Source organism: Typopeltis vanoorti, chromosome 9 (assembly GCF_054136105.1).
Source record: "Typopeltis vanoorti isolate ZY-2024b chromosome 9, IOZ_Tvanoo_1.0, whole genome shotgun sequence".
NCBI classification, from domain to species: domain Eukaryota; kingdom Metazoa; phylum Arthropoda; class Arachnida; order Uropygi; family Thelyphonidae; genus Typopeltis; species Typopeltis vanoorti.
This window is the reverse complement of record NC_143557.1, coordinates 143,910,960-143,935,845: the sequence shown is the minus strand read 5'-3', so window position 1 is coordinate 143,935,845 and position 24,886 is coordinate 143,910,960. Positions and strand designations below refer to the sequence as shown.

General features: G+C 35.3%; 1 protein-coding gene across 8 annotated transcripts in view; it reads right to left on the bottom strand.

The window, feature by feature from the left end:
* The window catches only part of LOC150103650 (uncharacterized), a 374,591-nt gene that overhangs the window by 157,366 nt on the left and 192,339 nt on the right, over window positions 1–24,886 (bottom strand). For all 8 annotated transcript variants that reach the window (XR_016548861.1, XR_016548860.1, XR_016548859.1 and 5 more), the window contains exon 10: window positions 24,327–24,412. Coding sequence is in view for 3 of the 8 variants with exons in the window: in XM_090398370.1 (XP_090254496.1) it covers window positions 24,327–24,412 (86 nt within the window). In the remaining 5 variants the exon portion in view is untranslated. The remainder of the gene's footprint in view (window positions 1–24,326; window positions 24,413–24,886) is intronic.

Here is a 24,886-nt window from a genome sequence, read left to right as displayed (position 1 = left end):
TATATATATATATATATATATAGAGAGAGAGAGAGAGAGAGAGCATTTGATATGGAATTTATGCACTGGATTGGACTATTAATGTAGCTTGGTTTATTTTGGACTATGTGTTTTCTTCTATGACATTGCAGGTTAGTTCTATAGTCTGATTTTTGATCAAATTTTTGTTTTTCAGTATTGGGGAATAGAGAAGATGCTGTAATCGCAGTAGTATTCAGTAGCATGATAAACAAATGCTCTTTGTAGAGCCAGAATGAAGACTACTGCAGCCATTCTGCAAACCTTTTTTTTTTTTTTTTAAAATTACACTGTTGCAATGGCAGCAGCATTTCTTTTTCTAATCTTTAAAGGTACCTGCAGCATGACTATAAACAATAAATTACATGATAACCACAGTAATTAACTTTAATGAAATGAAAGTACAGATATTTCGTACTGAAATAACAGTAGATCATCAGTGTGTAGAAATAAGCAAATCAAAGGAACAGAAATACAAAGTACATACAACAGTCGGTGGTTTACCAAATTAAAAACTGTTGCCATGTGCTAGAAATTGATATTAATAAATAATATTATTAAAAATATTATTAAAAATTATTTTTGATGATTACATAAGATAAGAATCGCCAAAACTTTTGGGAGAGAGAGAGACAATCATTCCGATTCAGATTTGACCAATGTAAAAAGGCTTTGCAACTTTCTTTGAAAAGGCATTCATATTTAAACCTGCTTCTATGGAGAAGACGAGTTTCATCCCACTGGATACTGTGTTTAGTGTCAATACTATGTTGTGCCAGACCAGACTTTTGAGGTTTCATGTATTCAATATAATACTGATGTTCATTAATTCTTTTTTCCACAGATTGGCCTGTTGCACAAAGTAGGATTAGATTACCACATGTTGAAGGCCTAATGGATTGTATAAAGAACTCACAGGATTAAAACAGAATTTATATTTCAGATGTCTCAATCACTGAGACATCTTCAGGGATTACAAAAAAACTAATGTAACATATACACAAATAACACACAATACTAAGCCAACCACGTGGGCAACTCTAAAGTCCTATGGGCAGTTGTAGGCAGCCTGGAATGTAAGGTGGGATCTCTGATGATAAGTGTTTCACAAATCTTAGGAAGCTTAATGCAACAGTATTTGTTTAGATTTGGTTGGTACCTGAGAGCTGCTGCAGATTCTAAAATAGTCTCTTTTTTGAATTTGCTGTGGTGGAGCTTGGTGGTTTTATTTACATGAGATCCTGTAGGTTGTATCCAAGACATGTTCAGCCAGGCCTGACTGACCATAGTCGTGGTTGCAGATATATGACTTGTGTTCCTCTAGGCGGATGGTTGCTGATCTGCCTGTCTGTCCAAAGTACACCAGCTTACAGGAACAGGGTACTTTATAAACTCCAGGCACTGAGAGAGGAGGGAGCTGATCTTTTGTAGAATGGATAAGGGTAGCAAGTTTGCAGTGAGGCTTTAAATACTGTGTGTAGGTTGTACTTTTTTAAAATCTTGGCTATTTTTTCCGATGTGCCACAGATGTAGGGTAAGGCGATGGCATTTCTAAACTCTTTCTGAAGAGAAGACTGGGGAATGGGGGAGGAACTAATTATTTTTTTAATACTGTGATTGCTGTAGCTATTGGAGAGGAACATGTTGTGCATGTGGTTAAGCTCAGTTGTAAGGGCAGTTCCACTGGAACAAAGATTGTGGGCTCTCTTGGTCAGAGTTTTAATAATGCCATATTGCTGAGAGAGGTGGTGGGAGAGTTTGTGAATGTATCTGCATGTGTGCATATGTTTTCTATATACAGTGAAGCAAAGTGTATACTATGTTAGATTACATTCCCACGGAATCTGGTAAACACCAGCGAATGATAAAGGTGCCAGTCATCTCTTGCCATCTACAAAAGAGGTGTCTTTTGTGGATGGCAAGAGATGAGAAATTTTGTTGATCGGAAAATATGTGGGAATGAGGTGATAATTATTCAAAATTCTACAAATCGGTTTCAAGATACCAGAAATATAAGTGATTGGAACCTTGCAGTCTGTTGAAAAATCCTAAGGTGTTGGAACATAGGAGTCGATTATCTGCTGGATTTGACTAGGGTTGTAACATTAAATTCCATTAATGTTTTGATAGTGTTGTATGCTTGAAGAAAGGAGCACACCTTAGGTGCTTTATTAATTAAAGACTTGATAAGACCGATTTTTTGACACTTTGTGTGTAAGAAGGATGTCCAAGAATGGTAAAACTACCAGCTTTTTCTTTTTCCATGGTGAACTGAATGCATAAGTGAAGCCAGTGATCTGTTGTAGGAAAGTTCATTTTCAGAATGATGCCAAATAGCAAATATATTTGAAAGACACAACGAAACCAACGAGAGGGTTGGGAATGAATTTTAATAATATTATTTATTAATATTAATTTCTAGCATGCAGCAACAGTTTTTAATTGGTAAAACACTGACTGCCGTATGTACTTTGTATTCCCTTTCCTTTGATTTGCTTGATTCTACACACTAATGATGTACGGTTATTTTCAGTACAAATATCTGTATTTTCATTTCATTAAAGTTAATTACTGTGGTTATCATGTAATTTATTGTTTAATGTTTTTCTTATTTTGTCAAGATGCAGAAAGCAGTTCTTGAAGGCTGTCTTAGATGAGAAAAATTATTATATACTTGGTGGTTCAAATTTAATATCTTCTTCAGCATCAAATTCCTGACATTTACCCTCAAGGGGTGTACAGGATATCATAGTACTACATGAAAAATTTACATCTTTACTAACTTCCTACCTACAATTTTCCACCAAATCAATCTGTTACCTATCAAAGCTACAACATTGTCAGATCTTATATTTCAATCTTCTAAGGCACTTTTTACTGTATCAATCCACCTGCATCTTGGTCTTCCTCTGGGTCGTTTTCCTGCCAACCTGGCAGAGAACACTTGTTTTGCTAATCTTTCCTCGCCCATCATTCTGTTTAAGTGATCATACCACCTGAGATTAGTTCTGCTAACGCATTCCTGGATGCTGACAATGTCAAGTTTTTTCCCTAATATCCTCGTTTTTAATATGATATTGCCATTGATGTCATCTATTCACATCCCTAATCTTTCTCAGGACTCTCATATCTCTGGTCTCTAGTCTTTGGTCAAGTGTTTTACTTCTGACCCAGTTCTCAGATCCATAAGTTAAAATTGGTTTGAACACTGTCTTGTATACAGCTAATTTAGTGTTTTTACTAATTTCTCTCTTATTCCATATAAATTTATTCAGTTGACTTCCTACCATACCAGCTTTGTTGATTCTGTTATCTATTTCCATATTTAATTTACCATCTTCACTAAAAATCGTGCCAAGTAGCTGAAACGTTTTACTTGTTCTTTTGGTTCTCCATTCACAATGCAGCTGATATTTTCAATGCTTCTGCCTATTTTCATTATCTTTGTCTTGTTATTGCTGACCTACATACCATATCTATCACAACAGTTATTCATAGTCAGGGAATCTTGCAGACTTGTAGCAGATTTATTCAGAAGTATAACATCATCCACACAAAGCAAGGAGCTGACATTAACATCTCCAATTTTGATATCAGGTTTAATACCACTTTCCTTCATAATGTAATCCATATAGATAATAAATAACAGAAGTGATTATGTACATTCTTGTCTGACACCAGATTTAACATTATACCATTTCCCTAAAATGGTTTAATGGTTTAACATTAAACCATTACTTCCTTCAATTCTAACTGCTGACTTACAGCTCAAATAAAGACTAAGTATTGCTTGATATAATGATCCAGTGACATCATACAACTGTAGCATTTTGAATAGCTTCTCTCTTGGCACCTTGTCATATGCTTTTTCCAGAACTACAAAACTTAAATACAGATCTTTGTTATATTCCCATGACTTTTCAACTATTTGTCGTAAAGTGAATATCTGATCCTGACAGCCTCTATTTGGCCTGAATCCAGCTTGTTCCTCACCAAGCTTCTTTTCAACAATCCTTCTCAACCGTTTCTCAAGTATACTTGCATAAATCTTGCCAGGAACACTCAGTAGGGAGATACCTCTGTAATTCTCACAATCAGTTTTATTTCCCTTTTTATATATGGGTACTATGAGAGCTCTACTCCAATCATCTGGAATTCATCCTTCTGTCCAGTGCTCTGAACTATGCAGTGTAGCCACTGTAAAACTTTTATACCTCCATACTTGAGCATTTCTGGTCTAATATCATCTACTCCAGCTGCCTGTTTATATTTGTCCACATCACTCTACTTGAAATTGCCTGCCATTCAAGATGATTAGCCTCGTATTTAGTGTTGAATACTATGGCTACTCCTTCTTTTGCATGATTGTCATTGCCTGAATATAACATTTTGTATTTATTGCTCAGAAAGATCTCACCAGTTTTTGTCTTTTTTGTTTCAGTCACCTATTATGTCGATCTGGTACTTATCTAATTCCTCAGCTAGCTCCATTTCTTTGCCATTCAGGCTTCTTATGTTGTTAGTACCGATCTTTAACTCTGGTGATGTTGAGTTGGGGTTTGTTTTCAGATTTGTTCCAGTAGCTGACTTTTAGTTGTTCGCCCTGGTTCCCTGGTGAAAACAACGGGGGCCTTGTTTAACCGGGCGACGCCCCAGCTGGCATGAAATTCTATCATGTTGTACCATTCATTTAATATTGTGGTTTAAATTTGGTCAACTAAATCCCAAATTGCCAGCCCATCCTCATTCGTTCAGTATCCAGGTAGATACCTAACAGGGTGCACCATGAGAAGGTGAGGATTGGACATCAGGTCAGAAGCTCTGGTCGGTTCTCCACATTCCTTTAAAGGCTATGTGGAGGTCTTCTCTCAGTTATACAGCTTCGACCCTTAAGCACCCAAATTTAATATGTATTCACTAATCTGCTGAAAGGAAAGACAGTATTTTGTGTTGTTCTTAAATTGAACTCAGTTGGGATTCTATATTTTTAAAATAGTTAGCAGGTAGCTTTTTTTTTTTCAGAGAATTGTTGCATAAGTGATTTGTTTTATTGTAGGTCATGTGGGGCAAATGATGTATAAATACTGTGAAAATGACTGTGAATAACAGTTGTTTTAATACAAAATGGGGAAGGGAAGATTTGATATATAGGTGGTTAACACTTGCATTTCAAATCTTACCTTACTGCATTGGGAAACATCTTATTGTCCTTTATGTTCCCATTATGAGCTTGATAAAACTGGAATAAAAGGTGGAGGCAACCATTTCATGCTTTTTTTTTTTAATGACAATTCGATGCAAAAAAGTTGGCTGGAAAACTACAGCATATTAATATCAATGGTATGCTAACAATTACATAAAATCTGGGAACCCTGTCCTTTTCGGGCTATCAAGATGCCACCAATAAGCAATGGCAATTTCATACTGAACAAGGAAAATCATCTACCACCAAAGACATAAATAAACTACAATATAGAATATATGTTATTCTCTCAGCCAACTAGGATGGCATCTAATGTCAGCAGGTCAGAAGATGAGTAGGAGTGTTCAAGTTGGAGGCCACTTCAAATCCTACCATCCTCACTGTGTTAAAATATCTGTCATTCATTACAGATTTTTACAATGACCATGAGTACACTATTCCACAGAATGGTTTACTTCCGATAAAATGAAATAGGCCTGCTTATACAACGATTCCTAAAGAAAGACTGCCTCTCACCAAGATATCACAAAACTGAAACACTAAAAATGATTCAAGAACAATCACAAAATATCACTTTTTTTTCACTGTATTTGCATTTAACAAATATAATGCAGCATTCTGTATTTTTATATGAATCCCATCACAAAAGACTGTAAATCTATTAGAGATTTCTGTTAATACCATGGGTAGGTTCAGAATAAATAATCTAGTCCACCCCTACCTTACCCCACCTACAAACATGAAATTTTTTCAAGCCATTCGAAACTTGAATTATTTTCTAGCAAGCAGAATGATGATCTCATACTGGGTAATAAAAATTGTTTCCCACCTAAAAGCATTCAAAAACATTCACACTTACAGTGGGATTCAAACCAACACCCAGTTGGTCGGAGAACAGATATGCTATCCAATTAACCAACTAAGAAGACTAAGCATGTTTTAGAAACAGTGAAATTTTTGGAAATGATCTTACACTTACTGGAGCCTGAAGTAACATGAAAATAAAAAAATTCCATGTTTGGTTTCTGAATTATGTAAAAATAATTTAAAAAATGAAATAAATAAAATTTTAAAACTATAATAATTAAAAAACCTTTATCTGCTTACAACACTAATGCAATTATAGGTTTACAACCTTTTGTGGGTAGGAGTCACATAAAAATAGTACACTGTCTTCTTTTTTTTATGCTAATCCATCCAGTGAAATTTGTAAACCTAGAGCAATTAGTACTGCTTGGAGGAGGGAATGGGTATTACATAATCAGACATCCTGCTCTAGAAACTCAAACATGGAACTTCATTCAAGCAATTTTAGGCCTCCAGTAAGAGCAAGATGGTGGTGATCTAACACTGCATGATAAAAATCCCGCTAACTAAATGTCTCCTTCAACTTAAGGAAAACACACTTCCATTCCAATAATGCTTATAAAACTATTTGCCAGTATCGCTGTAATACTGTTTATGCATGCTACACACACACACACACACAAAAAAAAAAAATGGCTTTTTTATTTCATACTGCTGACTATCACCAACCCTACTGCATCTGTAACTTCTCAGTACAAATAAAACCTGCCAAAAAAAAAAAAAAAAAAAAAGCCAAACATATGAGGGATTTCCAAAAAGTAGGGTAAGGTAACACATTTTTTTTTTTTTTCTTGAGGATGTTTAATAATAGGAAGTTGAAATTATACACCAAGAAATAAGTGAACATGCACTACTTCCACAGTCTCCAAATTTATTGATGCATTTATCCCAATGATAGATCAGTTTATCAATACCAGGTAATACCTGCATTTCATGTATACTAATGCCAGGAGTATTAGGAACAAGAAGGAAGAATTTTTGGCCTTGATTGGCTCTTCCTGGCCACAGGTTATTGGCATTAGTGAAACATGGCTGACGGAAGATGATATAGTTAGTGGGATAGAATGTGTAGGTTATAGTGTGTTTAGGAGGGACAGAGAGAATAAAATGGGGGAGGGGTGTTATTGATGATAGCTGATGAACTGCAGCCAAGGAGAATTGAAGTTGTATTGTAGGATAGTGAAAGGAGCTCATTTGAGGCTATTTGGTGTGAGATTGAGACTGGCAGAATAAAATATACAGTTGGGTGCTGCTATAGACCAGGTGATGGAATAGAACATGGCTGACGGAAGATGATATAGTTAGTGGGATAGAATGTGTAGGTTATAGTGTGTTTAGGAGGGACAGAGAGAATAAAATGAGGGAAGGGGGTGTTATTGATGATAGCTGATGAACTGCAGCCAAGGAGAATTGAAGTTGCATTGTAGGATAGTGAAAGGAGCTCATTTGAGGCTATTTGGTGTGAGATTGAGACTGGCAGAACAAAATATACAGTTGGGTGCTGCTATAGACCAGGTGATGGAATAGATGGTGGAGATAGTATGCATAAACAAATTGATGAAATGAGTGGAAGGAGGGTAATTATTATGGGGGATTTCAACTATGATAACATTGATTGGAAGGAGGATAGGACACATGTAAGGAAGGAAATGGATTTTATTCAATTATTAAGGGATAACTATCTGAGACAGCATGTAATTGAAAATACTAGGGGTGTGAGAGTGCTTGACCTGGTAATAGCATCTCACAATTTGACTGTAATGAATATGACCATATTGCCACCACCTGGGAGGTGACTAAAGGTGTGGAATTTTTGACTAAGACAGGGTATATGTGGAATTACCGTGCTGGCAAGTTTGACAAGCTTAGGAGATTGCTTGAATCAGTGCCATGGCATGTACAACTGCAAGGGCTGGACGTCGATAGTGCATGGGAAGTGGTCAAGGAGCATTTACAGGAGGTTATGGCTGATTGTATACCTAAAGTCCGAATAGTAAAACAAACAGGGGTTAAATGGATGAATAACACCATTAAGCTTGAGCTGCAAAAAAAGAAACAACCGTGGAGGGAATTTAAAGAAAGGGGTGACCTGCAGGCACACGAACGGTATAAAGTGCAGGCCAGAAGGGTAACGAGTGTGGTAAAAACAGCAAAAGCCGATTATGAAAGGAAACTAGCTATGCAAGCAAAAGAGAATCCCAAACAGTTCTTTCAATATACTGCAAGCAAGAAAAAAACTGTACATGGCAAAATGATTTTAAGGAATGACAATGGTAAGGAGGTCACTGAACCAGTCGATATAGTGGAGTTACTGAACGCACACTTTGCAAAAGTATATCATCCAGGTGGTGACATTGAAAAAATGAAGGAACCATTAGTTTATACGGGAATTGTGATGAATGAAGTGGAGGTGAACAGTCTATTACAGAACCTTAATCTGAATACATCTGTGGGATTGGATGGTATACCGGCACGGGTCTTGCGTGAAGCGGCTATGGAATTATCAGTGCCCTTGACCATGTTGTTTAATCTGAGTCTCAGGTCTGGTTTAGTCCTGAAGGCGTGGAAAGAGGGGAAAATAGTTTCACTGCATAAAGGAGGATCCAAGACTATGGTGACAAATTACCGACCGATCAGCATATCAGGAGTCATTGTCAAGGTCTTGGAGAAAGTAGTCAAGGGAAAAATACAGGAATGGATTGATGAAAATGAGATACTGTACAGGGGACAGCATGGCTTTGTGAAGGGTAGATCATGCCTCAGTAACTTGCTCAAGTTTTATAACAAGGTGACAGCAGAACTGGATAAGGGAAATTGGTTTACGGTGATACTGCTGGACCTGGCAAAAGCGTTTGACAGGATACCACATGGAATTCTAATCCGTAAGCTACTACATATGGGAATGGATATAGGGTTGGTGAGATGGATAGGTGGGTGGTTGATGGAGAGATATCAAAGAGTAATTTATTCAAGAGTGGAGTCCAAAAGACAGCCTGTGACTAGTGGTGTGCCGCAGGGTTCTGTTCTTGGACCACTCCTGTTTAATTTGTTCATTAACGATATAGGGAAGGATCTAAGTGGAACAGTTCATTTGTTCGCTGATGATGCAAAGTTGGGTAGGGCGATAGTGAATGCAGAAGATGTCAAAGTCTTGCAGGATGACTTAGATAGATTGGAGTTCTGGGCTAAGGAGAATGGATGTCAATTTAATGTGACAAAGTGTAAGGTTATGCATTTTGGGGTGAAAAGTTTAGCAGCAGTATACCACATTGGTGGAACTGTACTCCAAGAGATTGATGAGGACTTGGGAGTGTTGGTGGATAGGGAGATGAAGTTTAGGGGGCACATTGCAAAAGTAGCTAAAACAGCTCATCAACTCACTTGGTTGTTGAAAAATACCTTGACGAGCAGAGACAAGCAAGTTATTATACCTCTGTACCGAGTCCTGATAAGACCTCATCTCGACTACTGTGCCCAGATTTGGTCACCTCGGTTCCTTCTTGATGGGGAGGAGGTGGAAAGAATCCAGAGGCGAGTAACTAAGATGATAGCAGGTCTATGGAATGAACCATATGAGAACAGGTTGAAGATTTGTGGGTTGCAGAAACTAGTTGATAGGCGGAAAAGGAGAGATATGATTGAGACATTCAAATTGCTAAAAGGATTCTATAAGATTAATTCAGAGGATATTTTTGAGATCAGGACTGGTGGTGGGAGAACTAGGGGACACCTATGGAAGCTGGGGCAAGATTGTGGTTAGCAGGGGTGTTAGAGCTAGGTTCTTTACTATTAGAGTGGTAAATGAGTGGAATAAGCTGCCAGGGTCTGTTGTGGGTGCTATGAGAGTGAGCGAGTTCAAGGCAAGGTATGATAGATACTGTGAGAATGTCAAATATTTGTGTTGACATGGAGTTTAGGGCCTCCCTCGATGAGTCTAAGGACTCCCTGGAGTAGCCCGAAATAATTATAATAATAATACCCAGGCCTGGCTGGTGGTGTGTGCAATATACACAGGCACCACAGAAGAAAAGGCACCTAAAATATGTGAAAAATATGAGATAAGAGTTTAAACGAACAACGAATGGTACATATAATTATGAATACGTTGTCTTCTGTTCAAGCCCCTTCAGAATTTCCCGTAAAGGAACAAATAAATTCTGAAATTGTATCCTGGATCCGATTATATCACTGTAATTTTTTATTAAAATTTACGAAAATATACGTAAAATAGTTCTTCTTTATTTTTTGATGTATCATAAATCAACTTATGATTAATTGTTGAGTTCCGTGTAAAGGCCATATCCTAATTTTAATCGGATCGGATGCATGTGTTCCGGCCCTAAAAGTCGGCTTACTACTGATAACTCATTCTTCTCGACATTCGAGCCTATTATATTAGTGGGCTGTTAGGGCGGCGTCAGCAACATAAAATAATCAGCAAACTCTCGAGTCCAATGCGAAACATTCTTGTAAAATTATCTTATCTATTTTCATTGAATCTTCACAATTAATTTATTTATTAATGCAAAATTAATGTAAAGAATATTTGAATAAATCAACTATTTTATATTATTTTGAAAATTTATATAACTTGAAAAAATTTGTATAAGCAGGACTAATCTGTAGGTAACATTATACTGTACAGGGGTTTTCATTTGTTTTTCATTTCCTGTTCGTTTTATTCACACTTTATTCAAAAAAAACTTTTTTGGAAAGGCGCCGAACATTGATCGCACATACAAGAAAAATACTATGTCCCGGTCCTACCCATACCCAGTAACCAACATCGGACTGCCTGATGAACTTTATCTGTAGGAAACGCGTTCTGGAAAGGTGTTTGTTGAGGGGGCTGAACAAATGGAAGTCCAAAGCTGCTAAGTCTAGGCTGGGGGGGGGGGATGTGGCAGAGTTTCCCAATGATCACAGTGCAACCACTCATGAGTGGTGTGTACAGTGAGATAGCATTGTCATGCACCAAAATCACACCAGCTCGATTTTGTTTGTCCAACATTGCACAGTAAAACTCTGAATTGATTGTTCCTCCCTTCAGCAAGAAGTCCACCAACTAAACACCTTGGTGATCCCAGAACACTATGGTCATGATGAACAGTGGGAGCAGTTTTGAATTTTTTGCACGCAGGAGATTGTGGATGTTTCCAGGTCATCAAGTCTTGTTTGTTCACCAACTTTCCCTGTAGAGCAAACAAGACTCCATGACAACATTTTGTCTCCTGTGACTGGGCGAGTGAGGAAATCTTCACTTTTGTTGCTGTATTGCAACAGATTCTCCAGCAGCATCCCCATGCGTATTGCCTTGTGCTCCTCTGACAATTGTCAAGGCACTCAGTAGATCTTTCGAAAGCCAAGGACATTGTGAACAATTTTGTAAAAAGTGCACTTACTTAAGTTCACCACTTGTGCAATTTCATGCAGTTTCACTTGCCAGTCTTCAAGAATAATGCACTTATGAGGTCCGACACAAAAAAAACAGACTAACCCTATAGCTTGGGAACGGAGAGTGGGAGGGGAGAGACAAAGATGGTTATAGAGCATGTTCTAACCTGCCACTGTGAGACAAGGCTCGACTCCATCACTTTACTCAGTACGAGTAGACGTGTGTTCAAATGTATCTCTTTTCTTACCCTTGGTCAGAAATTATTGGAGTGCAAGAGTGAACAGTGAGTTAACATCAAATTTCTTGTGAAACTGAAGAAATCTGAGACCGAAACTTTTCAATTATTGACTGAGGCTTACAGTGAAGAGTTCATGTCTTATGCATGCGTTTTTGAATGGCACAAACGTTTTTCAGAAGGCAGAGAAAGTGTGAAAGATGATGATCACCCAGGCCGCGCATGCACAGCAGTTACCAGTGGCAACATTAAAAAACTGCGAGATGTGATTCAAAAAGACAGAAGGTTAGGTGTTCGAGCTGTAGCTGAGAAAGTTCATTTGCACAGGGAAAGTGTTCGATGCATTTTAACAAAAGAATTAAACATGAAAAAGGTTTGTGCAAAAATGGTTCCAAAAATGTTGTCAGATGAACAAAAAGAATGTTGCAAAGAACTGTGTTTAGATCTTTTGCAAAGTATTAAGGATGGACCAGATTTGTTGAATTCGGTAATTACTTGTGATGAAACTTGGATATTTACATATAATCTGGAATCCAAGCAACAATCAATGCAGTGGCAGTCAGCAACGTCTCCAAGACCAAAAAAAGCATGCACAAGTTGTTTGAAGGCCATGTTGATTGTTTTCTTCGATATCCAGGGTATTGTATAATAAATTTAGTTTAATCCTTTATCCAAGTGTGAGCAAATAAAGTTTGCACCTGAAAGTATCTTCAGGACTGGGGTAAGGTGGTACAACACCAACCAGGGTATTGTAATGGCAGAGTGGGTTCCCAGCAACTAGATGGTAAATTATCTTGAAGAAACTGCATGAACGTGTGAGAAGGAAACGAGAAGAATTGTGGAGTAATGGTTGGATTTTGCACCAAGGCAACGCGCCAGTCCACAATGCTTTGTCTATGAAGCAGTTTTTAGCTAATCACAACATCATTGTGCTTGAGCACCCATCCTATTTGCCAGACCTGGCTCCCTCACTTCCCAGAGATCAAGTCGGTGCCTAAAGGAACCCATTTTTTGTCGGTAGAAGACGTGAAAACAAAAACGACAGAGATCCTCAACAGTCTTTCAGAAAATGATCTGCAGAATTGCTTTGAACGTTGGCAGCATCATATGCAGCTGTGTGTCAATTCAGAAGGGAACTATTTTGAAGAAGAACGTAGTTGATTTTCTCAATTTGTTAAATAAAAAGATACAAGCACAATGTAGAATAATACAGGATTTATCATCTCCCTTAAACTTAGATACAAGCACAATTTCATTTTTTCAGTGTCAGACCTCATAATGTACGAAATGTTATCTTTTGTCTTGTTTGATGTAGGCTTGCCTGCCTGATGTCAATCTTCAATGTCACTACGTTCTGTTTTAAATTCCTTGCACCAAAAATACACCTGCTTCTATGACATCACCTTTTTGCCATACAGAGTGATAAGTTCAAGTGATAAATGTCACTTGGTGAAGTCCCTTTTGCTTGAAAAAATATATAACTTCACAGACACCCATTTTGGATCACACTTGCATAGTAGAAGCCATCTTTCAATTGGAATTAGCTAAGCTAACAGTAGCACCAATTCATTCAGAGGGAAAGTGTTCGATGATGGACTTTTTGAGTCCATCAAAAATTGTGGACTTTTTGAGCATTATTAACAGGTCTCTGTCCATTGTGTTTTATCTCACTCCCTTTCACCATTATTAAGGAGAAAAAATGTGTTACCTTACTTTTTGGAAATCCCTTGTACCACCGAACTATTTTGCCATATCACAGAAGATAAATATCCCAAAATTAGGTGAAAATTCCAAAATTCCTTTGGAAACCTTATTAATGAAATAGAAGGTGTCTCCCAGACGATAAAACTCTCCTCCTTCTTCATGGTTTTTATCGTCAGACAGTGAGAAATGTAAAGAAGAGAGGATACTGATTTTGTCATTGGTGTGGCTTTCTTATTAAAAACTAGAGTTGTGAGTGTGTTTTGCAAAAAAAAAAAAAAAGACATCTGCTTTTTACTAGAAAACTAACCTACCTTTCTCCAGTTCTGCTGTAGCTTCTCCTCCCTCTTAATCCCCTCCCCCACACATACCCTGTTCTGGATAGTTTGTGTGTGTTTTGCAAACAAAGTCATCTTTTTACTAAAAAACTAACCTACCTTTTCCAGTTTCTACTGTAGCTTTTCCTTTCTGCATACCCTATCTGGATGGTTTGAGTAAATAACATTTCAACCCTTCAATTAGAAGGATGCAAGTCCAAATTGCACTGTGATCACAGATGTTTGTAAAAGTCTTTGAAAAGAAAGATGAAGTGTACCAATGTAATATCAGCATCCTCTTACTGAAGGCCTGAGAAAATTCCATATTTAGTCACAAGACCAAAGATCCCTGATTATCTAATCCTTAGGTTATCCACAGTATTAAAGTATGGGAGTCAGATATAAAAAAAACTGCTTGTAACCATTGTTTATAATTTCAGTCTCCAGGTTTCATATACAAAGTCATCACCAACTTCTGAATTTAAAATATAGTGTTTAGGCAGGCTACTCTGATACTATGAGCTCTAAAATCCCAATATTAAAATAGTGCTGTTTTATAATAATGTAAAAGCATTTTGAGAAATTTGCTTTATCAGATTGGGTCTAAAAACTCCAAAATCATTAGAATCAGAAAAATTAAAACAAGTTTTAATTTGTTTCTTTCTTTTAAGGTTACACGGTGATCAGCACTTATCTTTGTAAATTTACGGACACAAAAACACACACGTGTTAAACAGATTATTTTATTAATTACTAATAAAATAAAACTTGACATTTAGACCCCTGTATCGAGGTCATCATCGGAAGAATACAAGTGTATAAGGAACCAAGCTACATGCTCATGCCCTGTATACCGGTAAACTAAATCTACGCAGTTAATTAATCCTTTTCCCTAGCCTGACCTCTAGTGATTAAAAAATAAATAAATAAATAAAAAATAAAATAAAATAAATAAATAAATACAACTACAATAAACTGCTAAAGTCCTCATGTATTAATATTCTTCTGGATAGTTATGATTGTTATAATATGATTTCTTTCAATTGCTGTTGAATGTTACAAACACTTCACCAGGTTGTCTTCTTGTGATGGGATTTTTCTGACTAGTTTAGGTTGTTATACAGGTTGCAGATGGGTCCTCCACATTCTTGAAATGGTTAGGCCATCATTTTTGTTGAGATTTGGGTTGTGTTTGAGCATTTCACATGACTCTTTAAATTTTCTCTCAAACCAGGTTTTGATGTGATGTAGGGACTTGGTATTTTTCCAATCAATTCTGTGGTATGTTTGGAGTGCGTGATCAGAAAGGCCAGATTTTCCAAAATGGAGGTATTTAATGTGTCGTTTGTGTTCGTCTTGTCTGATGGGGATAGTTCGCCCTGTTTCCCCTATATATGGTATGTTACACGTGCATTGCATTTTGTATACCCCTGGGTGGGCTAGGTGTGGAAGAGGATCTTTAGAAGAATTGAGTAGGTGTCTTAACTTATTTGGGAGTTTAAAGGTGGTTTTAATGTCGTATTTGCATAGTGTTCTGTCTATTTTTTCAGAAATGCCTCTAACATAGGGAATGGCAATAGCATTCCTGAAATCTTTTTTGTTCTTACTGGTATCTTTATGGAGGATCTTGTGAATAGTTTTTTTACTGTATCCATTTTTTATAAATGTTTGGTTGATGATCTTGTATTCCTGGTTTAGAGCCTGTTCATTAGAACAAATAGTTAGAGCTCTGTGTTTAAGGGTGCTTATGACACCTAGTTTTTGTGTTGGGTGGTGGTAAGAATTTTTGTGTATGCATTGGCCTAAATATGCATCCTTTATGCATCATCTGCATAAAGCAAAGAGCTAAGTTTGATCTCTGATTCTAATATCAGGCTTAATGCCATTTTTTTAATAGAATGCACCCTGATCTTAAACCTGATTCTAATATTTTACATTGACCTGATTCTAATATCAGTCTTAATGATACTTTCTTTTATAATGCAATCCATATAGATGATGAATAAGAGCACATAAAGTGTGCATTCTGGTCTTACACCTGATTTAACATCAAATCATCATCCCGTGTTTCCTTTAATTCTGACTTACAACTCAAATACAGACTATGTATTGCTCTCCATGCCGGCCTGGTTAGCCAAGTGGTTAGAGTATCTGTTCTCCAGCTAAGAGGCAGCAGGTTAGACTCCCATCTAGGCATGGATGTTTGTGATTGTCTTCCACCTTCACACATTCATTCATCCAAGAAAATATACACTCTTCCAAGATGGAGAATGGGTCTACTTCTCTTGGGAGAAGTAGACCAACCCTCCAGCAATGGGAGAGGCCTTTACCCTGTAGTGGGCTGAATATACAGGCTGAGCATCATCATCATCATCATCACTGCTCTGTATAATGTTCCATTATCCCCATGATCTGTGTTTAAGATATAATGTAGTAATTTTGAAAATCTTTTCTCTAGGCACCTTGTCATATGCCTTTTACATGATGCATTGTTACTTATTTTCCAAAATGAACTTTCTTCTTGCCATCTTAAGTCAATTGACTCTTGGTAATATTTAGTGCAATACTCTTTTTTTTTTCTTTTTTTTTTTGCCAAAAATGTCCCTATCCACAGTAAATAAATATCATTGCATAGTTAAATAAAGATGACCTTAATATGAAGGTCCAAATGTAGAATTTTAATATTATTGAAGTTTTAAGCTCACATGGTAGATGACTCTTAAATCTAGCATAATAATTAAAAAATTCATCAATCAACCAAAAATTTTGGTTTTTGCACCTGTCTTGGAGGTTTGAAGTGGATGCCCAAATTATTAACTGATTTTGGAAAAGGCTTGAACTTGACATTTTTAACATTCAGGGATGTGCAAGCAGAGTTAACCTAAGGTAGTATTGGACAATTAAATATGAGTGGTCTGAAAAGTTCTCAGCCACGACCATAGATAGCAATACTATCAGCAAGATTTTTTTTCTAAGTTGGTACATCTGTCATAAGCATCCATGTAAAATTGCAAGTCATTCTATCAAGTAGTTTATACAGCTCTCTGAAGCAAAAGTTGTCTGCATCCTTTGAAATGGATAAAATTGAATATCGTGCAGTTATAAAATTCTTTGTAAAAGAAGGTTTAACGCCAAAAGAAATAAAAGTTTATGGGCACTCTTCTCCTTCATTTTTGACAATTAAGAAATAGGATGTCAAGTTTAAATCTGGCCGTACCAGCCTTGAAGATGATCTCGTGAAGAACATCTAAAAAGCATAATAACACCAGAAATCATTGATCAAGTGTACGATATGGTATTAGATGACTGGCGAGTCAAAGTGCATGAAATTGCTGAGACTATAAGCATTTCAAAAAGAACGTGTAGGATATATTTTGCATGAAAGAATTGCATATGAAAAAGCTTTGTGAAAGAGGGGTGCCATACTTGCTCACAGCTGATCAAAAATGCACACACACACGAAAATCTCTGAACAGTGCTTGGAGCTTTCAACAAGAATAAAAAACTGATTTTGAGTCGATTTATTACTATGGATGAGACTTGAATTCACCATTACACACCAAAATAATTTGTTTAACAAAATTAAATCTCTAATTCCAAATGACATTTCAGTTTTAAGCTATCCAATTAAATTAAAGGGAATATTTGAATCAGAAATTTCAGCAGATAAGCAAATCAATGTTTTTATTTCAATTCCTTGTTTTCCATTGAAAGTTGGTCATCCATTAATAGTTCTTCCAGAATCCTCAAATCCAAATGTACAAGTAATATTTGGAATTGATTTTCTGAAACTTCATGGTTTTGCATGTAATTTTGTTAATAATACAGTGTCCTTGTGTGGACTAGAATATTGTTTGGACAGGAAATCAGGTGACAAAGGAAAATTAGAGCAGTCTCCTGAAGTTTTTCAAGACACTAATGATAATGATCAAGTGCTCAATATTGAGACTCTAAAGAATAAGGAACCTAGTTCACAAATTTGGGAAAAGGATAAGATTGTCCAAGCTCAGAAAGATGATCCCATACTCAAAACTATTTATGAAGCAGTATTGAAAGGTGAGACTCAACTGGATACATTTTTAAACCTGGATGAAAACTTGTATTTAGATAAAGATGGGTTACTCTTATCTAGACAAATGGAAGATGGAAGGTTGAAAGTGAAAATATTGGCACCAACTGAAATGATTCCTTGGATTATGTATACTTTCCATGATTCTGACTTGGCAGGACACCAAGGATTTTTTAGAACTTGGGAAAGAATAAAGGATCGTTATATCTGGAAAGGTATGAAGAGTGATATACTCACATATGTCAAATCATGCCATAAGTGCCAAATAAGATTCCCTTTTAGAGGAAAAGCTCCATTACAACCATTTCTAATTCCAACTAGACCTTTTCAGGCTGTTGCTATTGATGTAGTAGGTCCACTGCCAATTACTAAAAAAGGCAATAGGTATATTCTAGTAGTCATAGACATGCTAACTAGATTTCCTGAAGCAGTGTCAATGAAGGATCAAACTGCAAAGACTATTGCAAGAAAGTTTTTGAATATGATAATTTGCAGATATGGAACTCCTCAGACCTTACTTTCAGATCAAGGAGCAAATTTCACATCTGAACTGTTGTAACAGTTATGTAAATTACTCAACGTTAGGAAGATTTTTACAACACCTTACCACCCACAGTGTAATGGTATGTGTGAAAGGCTGAATAAAAATATAAAGCAAATACTTTCCAATCTGTCAAACACTAAAATTAATGATTGGGACACATATATTTCTCAAGCATTATTTGCATGTAGATCTGCTTTTCCTTCTGCTATCAAAGAAAAACCATCTTTTGCTTTATATGGCTTTGATCCAATCTTTCCTAATGAACTTGTTTCAGTCATTCCTAATACAGGATATAATGACATAAATGAGTATCTGGAGACAGTTGTAGATAAATTTTCCCCTACTTACAGATTAGTAGGTGAAATAAGTAGATTAAGTTCTCAGAAAACTAGGCAGTATATAAATTGTTTTAGAAAGTATAAGTTATTTGCACCAGAAGATTTAGTATTGTTAAATGATAAATCTAGTATAAAAAGAGTTGGGATATTAGAAAGGAAAGCTTTAGGTCCATATAGAATTTTAGTTAAATTTTCTCCTGTGAATTTTAGGATTCAAGATGTCAAAAATCCTAGTAAAATTTTAAGTGTACACTCTGATAGGTTAAAAAGGTACTTTTTAGGGGGTAGAAATTTAGTTACATTAGGAGACAATATGAATAAAATATTGAAAGATGAGCATTGTTTTCCTAGATCTAATTATGCATCTCATTCACAATCAAATAATGGGAACGGGAATAGTTTTAAAGCTCATAATTCAAATATGCAGCAAAGGAGAAATTTAAATTTGGGTAAAACAAAACCTAATGCAGGAAAGTTTAGAAATCCCAAGGTACATAATTCAGATAATGTACAATGTAAGAGTGATGATAATCAAACTGACATTGATGAAATTATAGCAGAATATCATAGGTTAGTTAATATAGAGTGTAAGCCAGAGGAATGTGAAAATACCTTTAATTTAGTTAGTAAGGATAAAGAATCTCAACTTGTAGAATCTCAGACACCTGCAGAATTTGATTCTGATAGTGATGATTCTGTAGATTTAGGGCATAATTCAAATGGTTTAAATGAAATATTTGAGAAATACAGAAATGAAATTTGTAGGTATAGTAAATTGGAAGAAGAAAATTCTGAATTATCTCTAGCATCAGATGATTCTAAATAGTGATTCTGAGAGTGTAAATAATGATCAGCAGGAATCATGTTATTTTTTAAGATCTAGGAATAAGCATTAAAAGTTTTGTTTAGATATAGGTTAAATATTTAAAATTTTTTTTTTACAAAAAAAATGTTTTTCGGAGAAAGATGAAACTGATGTAAAAATAATCGTAATTAAAATTCTGAATATTTTTACGTATTGTTTATGTTAAATGTTTATTAGTTTTAGTTTCATAACACACATTGTCGGTGCTAGCAATGTGCTCGTTATTGAAATTGTTTTGTCAAAAATGATATGTAAAGAAGTTAAAAAAATTTATTTAAAAAAAATGTACTTACCAGATTTGATATTTGTATTACTTACAAGAATTTTATTGTAATTTAAAATTATCAAAAGTTGTATTTTATGAAGACATTCTCTCTTGTCACTAACAGAGACAATGTCAGCCATTATTTATACCTAATTTTCTCGCTTGCCACTTTCATGGAGTGCACATGCTCGTCGAGAAGTATGATGTGTGATTGACAGCTGACAAGTTCGGTATTCAAGCAACGGGAGAGTAAACAAGGATAGCGTTCGGAAGGAATTTAGAACACAGGCCGGCAGATATTTAGGTTCGGAGGACCTTAAGTTTTTTTATGTGACAGTCGGAGAAAAATTAATAGTATATTCCAAAAAAGGAATCGTGGAACTATTAAGTTTCAAAGTGGAATAAGTATTGATAAATAAAAGGGAAATATTGCTATAGATCGTTTTAAAGGGATATTGGAGGAAGCGCTAATTAAAAGATTTATAGTAGATTCCGAAAAGGGAATCATAGAACTATAAGTTTTTTTAATTGGAAGAGTTAAGACTGTCAATAAGCATTTAGTGAATAAAAGAAGAATTTGCTATTTACGTTCTAAAGGAATGTTCAAGAAAACTCTGATTAGGAAGTTTCATCTGTATTAAGGATGCCGGATCTGACTATTATTTCTACTGAAGAAAAGAGATAGAATTAAGTTCGGAAGAAGTAATGTGTGCTACATAAGTGATGAGAAAGGATCCTGTAAAAATGAAGAATAGAGTCATATATCTCTGGAAAAAGGCCTTGACAGAGAAAGAAACTGGCTATGAACATTTTTGTGTTTGTGCAAACAAAGTGTTTAGTCTAGTCTTAAGTGTAAGTTTATTTTTAAAAGGCCTTGGATCCAATTAATTTTTGTAGATAGTTATGTAATATTTGTCTGAAGTGTATATATATATTGTTTTTGTTATATTAAATGTGTTTATTTTGAATTTTGGTCTTGAGTCAGTGATTATTTGGATTCTGAAAGAAAGAGTTAAGATCATTGCACCAATTGGAGTGGACCCTTGTGCATATATAGGTACACTCGGAAATAAAAAAAATAATTGTTAGAAACAGAGATAATCTCTATGGTAAGATTAGTATTAAGATAATATCTATGAATATCATATATATAAAAATCCACCAATAAGCTGGATTCAGGCCAAATAGAGGCTGTCAGGATCAGATCTTCACTTTACGACAAATAGTAGAGAAATCATGGGAATATAACAAAGATCTGTATTTAAGTTTTTTCGATCTGGAAAAGGCATATGACAAGGCGCCAAGAGAAAAACTATTCAATATGCTAAAGTTATATGATGTCAATGGGGTATTATATCATGCAATACTTAGTCTTTATTTGAGTTGTAAGTCAGCAGTTAGAATTGATGGAAGTACAGGAAGATGGTTTAATGTTAAACCTGGTGTGAGACAAGGATGTACATCATCCCCTCTGTTATCCATTATCTATATTGATAACAGAGGGGATGATGTACATCCTTGTCTCACTAAATTAGCTATATATTTGAACAATGTCTTGTATATAGCTAATTTAGTGTTCGACTAATTTCTCTCTTATTCCATATGAATTTATTCAATTGACTTTCTACTGTACCAGCATTGGTGATTCTGTTGTCTATTTCCATATTTAATTTACCATATTCACTAAAAATTGTGCCTAAGTAGCTGAAATGTTTTACTTGTTCCACAGGTTCTCCGTTCACAAGCAGTTGACATTTTCAACGATTCTGCTTATTTTCATTGTCTTTGTCTTTTTATTGCTGACCTTCATACCATATCTATTACAACAGCTATTCAATTTAGTCAGAGAATCTTGCAGACTTGTAGCAGATTTATTTAGAAGTATAACATCATCCGCATAAAGCAAAGAGCTGACATTAACATCTCCAATTTTTATATCATGTTTAATACCACTTTCCTTCATAATGTGATCCATATAGATAATGAATAACAGAGGGGATGATGTACATCCTTGTCTCACACCAGATTTAAAAAAAATTAAGTTAAACTACTGTGTTCGAGCTCATACCACATGCCACAGAAAGTTAGTCATATCTGTGGCATGTGGTATGAGCTCGAACACAGTAGTTTAACTTAACTTTTTTTAAATCTGGTGTGAGACAAGGATGTAAATCATCCCCTCTGCTATTCATTATCTATATGGATCACATTATGAAGGAAAGTGGTATTAAACATGATATAAAAATTGGAGATGTTAATGTCAGCTCTTTGCTTTATGTGGACAATGTTATACTTCTAAATAAATCTGCTACAAGTCTGCAAGATTCCCTGACTAAATTGAATAACTGTTGTAATAGATATGGTATGAAGATCAGCAATAAAAAGACAAAGACAATGAAAATAGGCAGAATCGTTGAAAATGTCAACTGCGTTGTGAACGGAGAACCTGTGGTACAAGTAAAACATTTCAGTTACTTAGGCACGATTTTTAGTGAAGATAGTAAATTAAATATGGAAATAGACAACAGAATCAACAAAGCTGGTATGGTAGAAAGTCAAGTGAATAAATTCATATGGAATAAGAGAGAAATTAGTCGGAACACTAAATTAGCTATATACAAGACAGTGTTCAAACCAGTTTTAACTTATGGATCTGAGAGCTGCGTCAGAAGCAAAACACTTGACGAAAGACTAGAGAATGCAGATATGAGAGTTCTGAGAAAGATTAGAGGCATGAACAGATGGCATCAATGGCAATATCATATTAAAAATGAGGATATTAGGAAAGAACTTGTCAGCATCCAGGAATGCATTAGCAGAGATAATCTCAGGTGGTATGGTCACTTAAACAGAATGGGTGAGGAAAGATTAGCAAAACAAGTGTTCTCTGCCAGGTTGGCAGGAAAACCACCCAGAGGAAGACCAAGATATAGGGGAACTGATACGGTACAAATTGCCTAAGATGATAGAAATATAAGATCTGATAACGCTGGAGTCTTCACAAGTAACAGACTGATTTGGAGGAAAATTGTAGATAGGAAGTTAGTAATGATGTAAATTTTTCATGTAGTACTATCATATCCTGTACACCCAGGAATAACAGGAATTTGATGATGATGATTAATCATCTATATCGGTGTTTCTCAACCTTTCTAAACTCAAGGAACAGTAAAATGCTTAAAACAATTCCACGGACCATTAAGTTACCAGAGGCGTAGATAGCAGGGGAGGGGGGGGGGGTACATACTACAGATATGAGGAGTTCTGAAAAAAATTAAGAGAGTGAACAGAAGTGTATTAATTACAGAATTACAAATTATGACATTAGGAAAGAACTTCATATTTTTAATATTCAAGAATGTGTGAGCAAACCTAATCTTGGGTGTTACGGTCACTTAAACAGAATGGGAGAGGAAAGTTAGCAAAAGAGGTTTTTATGTCAGAAAAAGACCTAGTAGAGGACCAAGATCTAGGTGAACTGATGCAGTTAGAAGTGCCTTCGAAGACTGAAATATAGCTTCTGGCAATATTGGAGCTCTCTAAATTAGTCTGATAACAGACTAATTTAGAAGATGATTGTGAATAGAAAGTTGTAATAATGCTAACATACAATACTAGCAGAGCACATATCAGGAATTTGATGATGATGCCAAAGTTATTGCCCATGATTTTTGTCCATATCTGCTCTTGACTCAAATGGCTTTACCACATCTGTATAAATTATTGCTAGCTTTTATAAGAATATAAATATGGATTAATCCACAAAAACTTTTAACCAGGTCTTCAGAGAATGTTGAAAGGTAAAGAAAGTTCAGAGATGGATAAGCAAAATAATATCAAGGGTAGTTGAATGTCAACTATGAAGGTAGACTGAAAAGTCAACATTTTCTTAGAAATAAACTTTTTTTTTTATACCCTAACATATTTTAAACTTTCAAAATATTTATTATAAAAAACAAAAAAAAACTGCAACTTTAAAGAATCCATAACTGGTAATTAGTTTACGGAATTAACAACGCATATAAAGTATTAATTAATTACCAGTTATGTCTAACCAATGTATAAGTCTTACTACTTTAAAGAATCCAATTGCCGATTTTGCTTCTAATCTCACAGTAAATTGGTGTGGATGTTATTGCCTATAATTATCAAAGTTAGATTATTTATTATTACTGAAGCTGAATCATTACAGATATCACCAACTGAATTCTTCTTTAATTTTATATATCCTGATTATATTAATGTTGCACTGTAAATGACAACAATAAAGAATCATGCTCTGTATAAGTAAACATTTGAAAAGCAGTTGTCATGATTTGAGAAACTTAAACTGGAGCATTCGTAATATGGAAATGAAAACAAAGTGGTAAAAATGAGAAATAGAATTTTTCAAGTATTATATGTTTGATTTTGTTCCTTTTCTTTGCCAAAGGTCATTGGAATCAATTTAAAATTAGAGTTTATGAATCCACACAAAATAAGTATCATCATATCATATCATACACTTACCTTTTCAGGACTTTCATTTGATCTTCTCTTTGATCTGTTCACTGAATGTTTCTTAAACATGGGACAAGGTGCCTTTCTTCGGCTCACTAATAACAAAAATAAATAAATAAATAAAATAAGTATACATTAATAATACTATTATCAGTTCCAAGACTTAGGCTGCATTAGAGTGGAACTATTTACATTAATGGAGACTTGAAAACTGAAGTCATTATCTAGTAATAGAAAGGTCTTATAGTTGCATTCCAATTTAGACTTCTTGCTCTTGAATTTTAGTGAAATGGACCACTTTTAATTTTAACTATTTAAAAAAAGCTATTTTAATTATAATTATTTTAATCATGTTTACTTGGCAGATAAACTGACCACATGTACTACACAAAACAGAACCATGCCAGATATGCATACCATTTGGAGAAATAACAAGTAAACACACAATTAATGATGCACCACTTTCTGAATGCCAGTGATAAGAAACTGAATGTGCAGTTCAAGCCAAAAGAAGCCAGATGCTATCAAAAAGATTTAATGTCACTGATAAAATTATTCATTTGCATTTG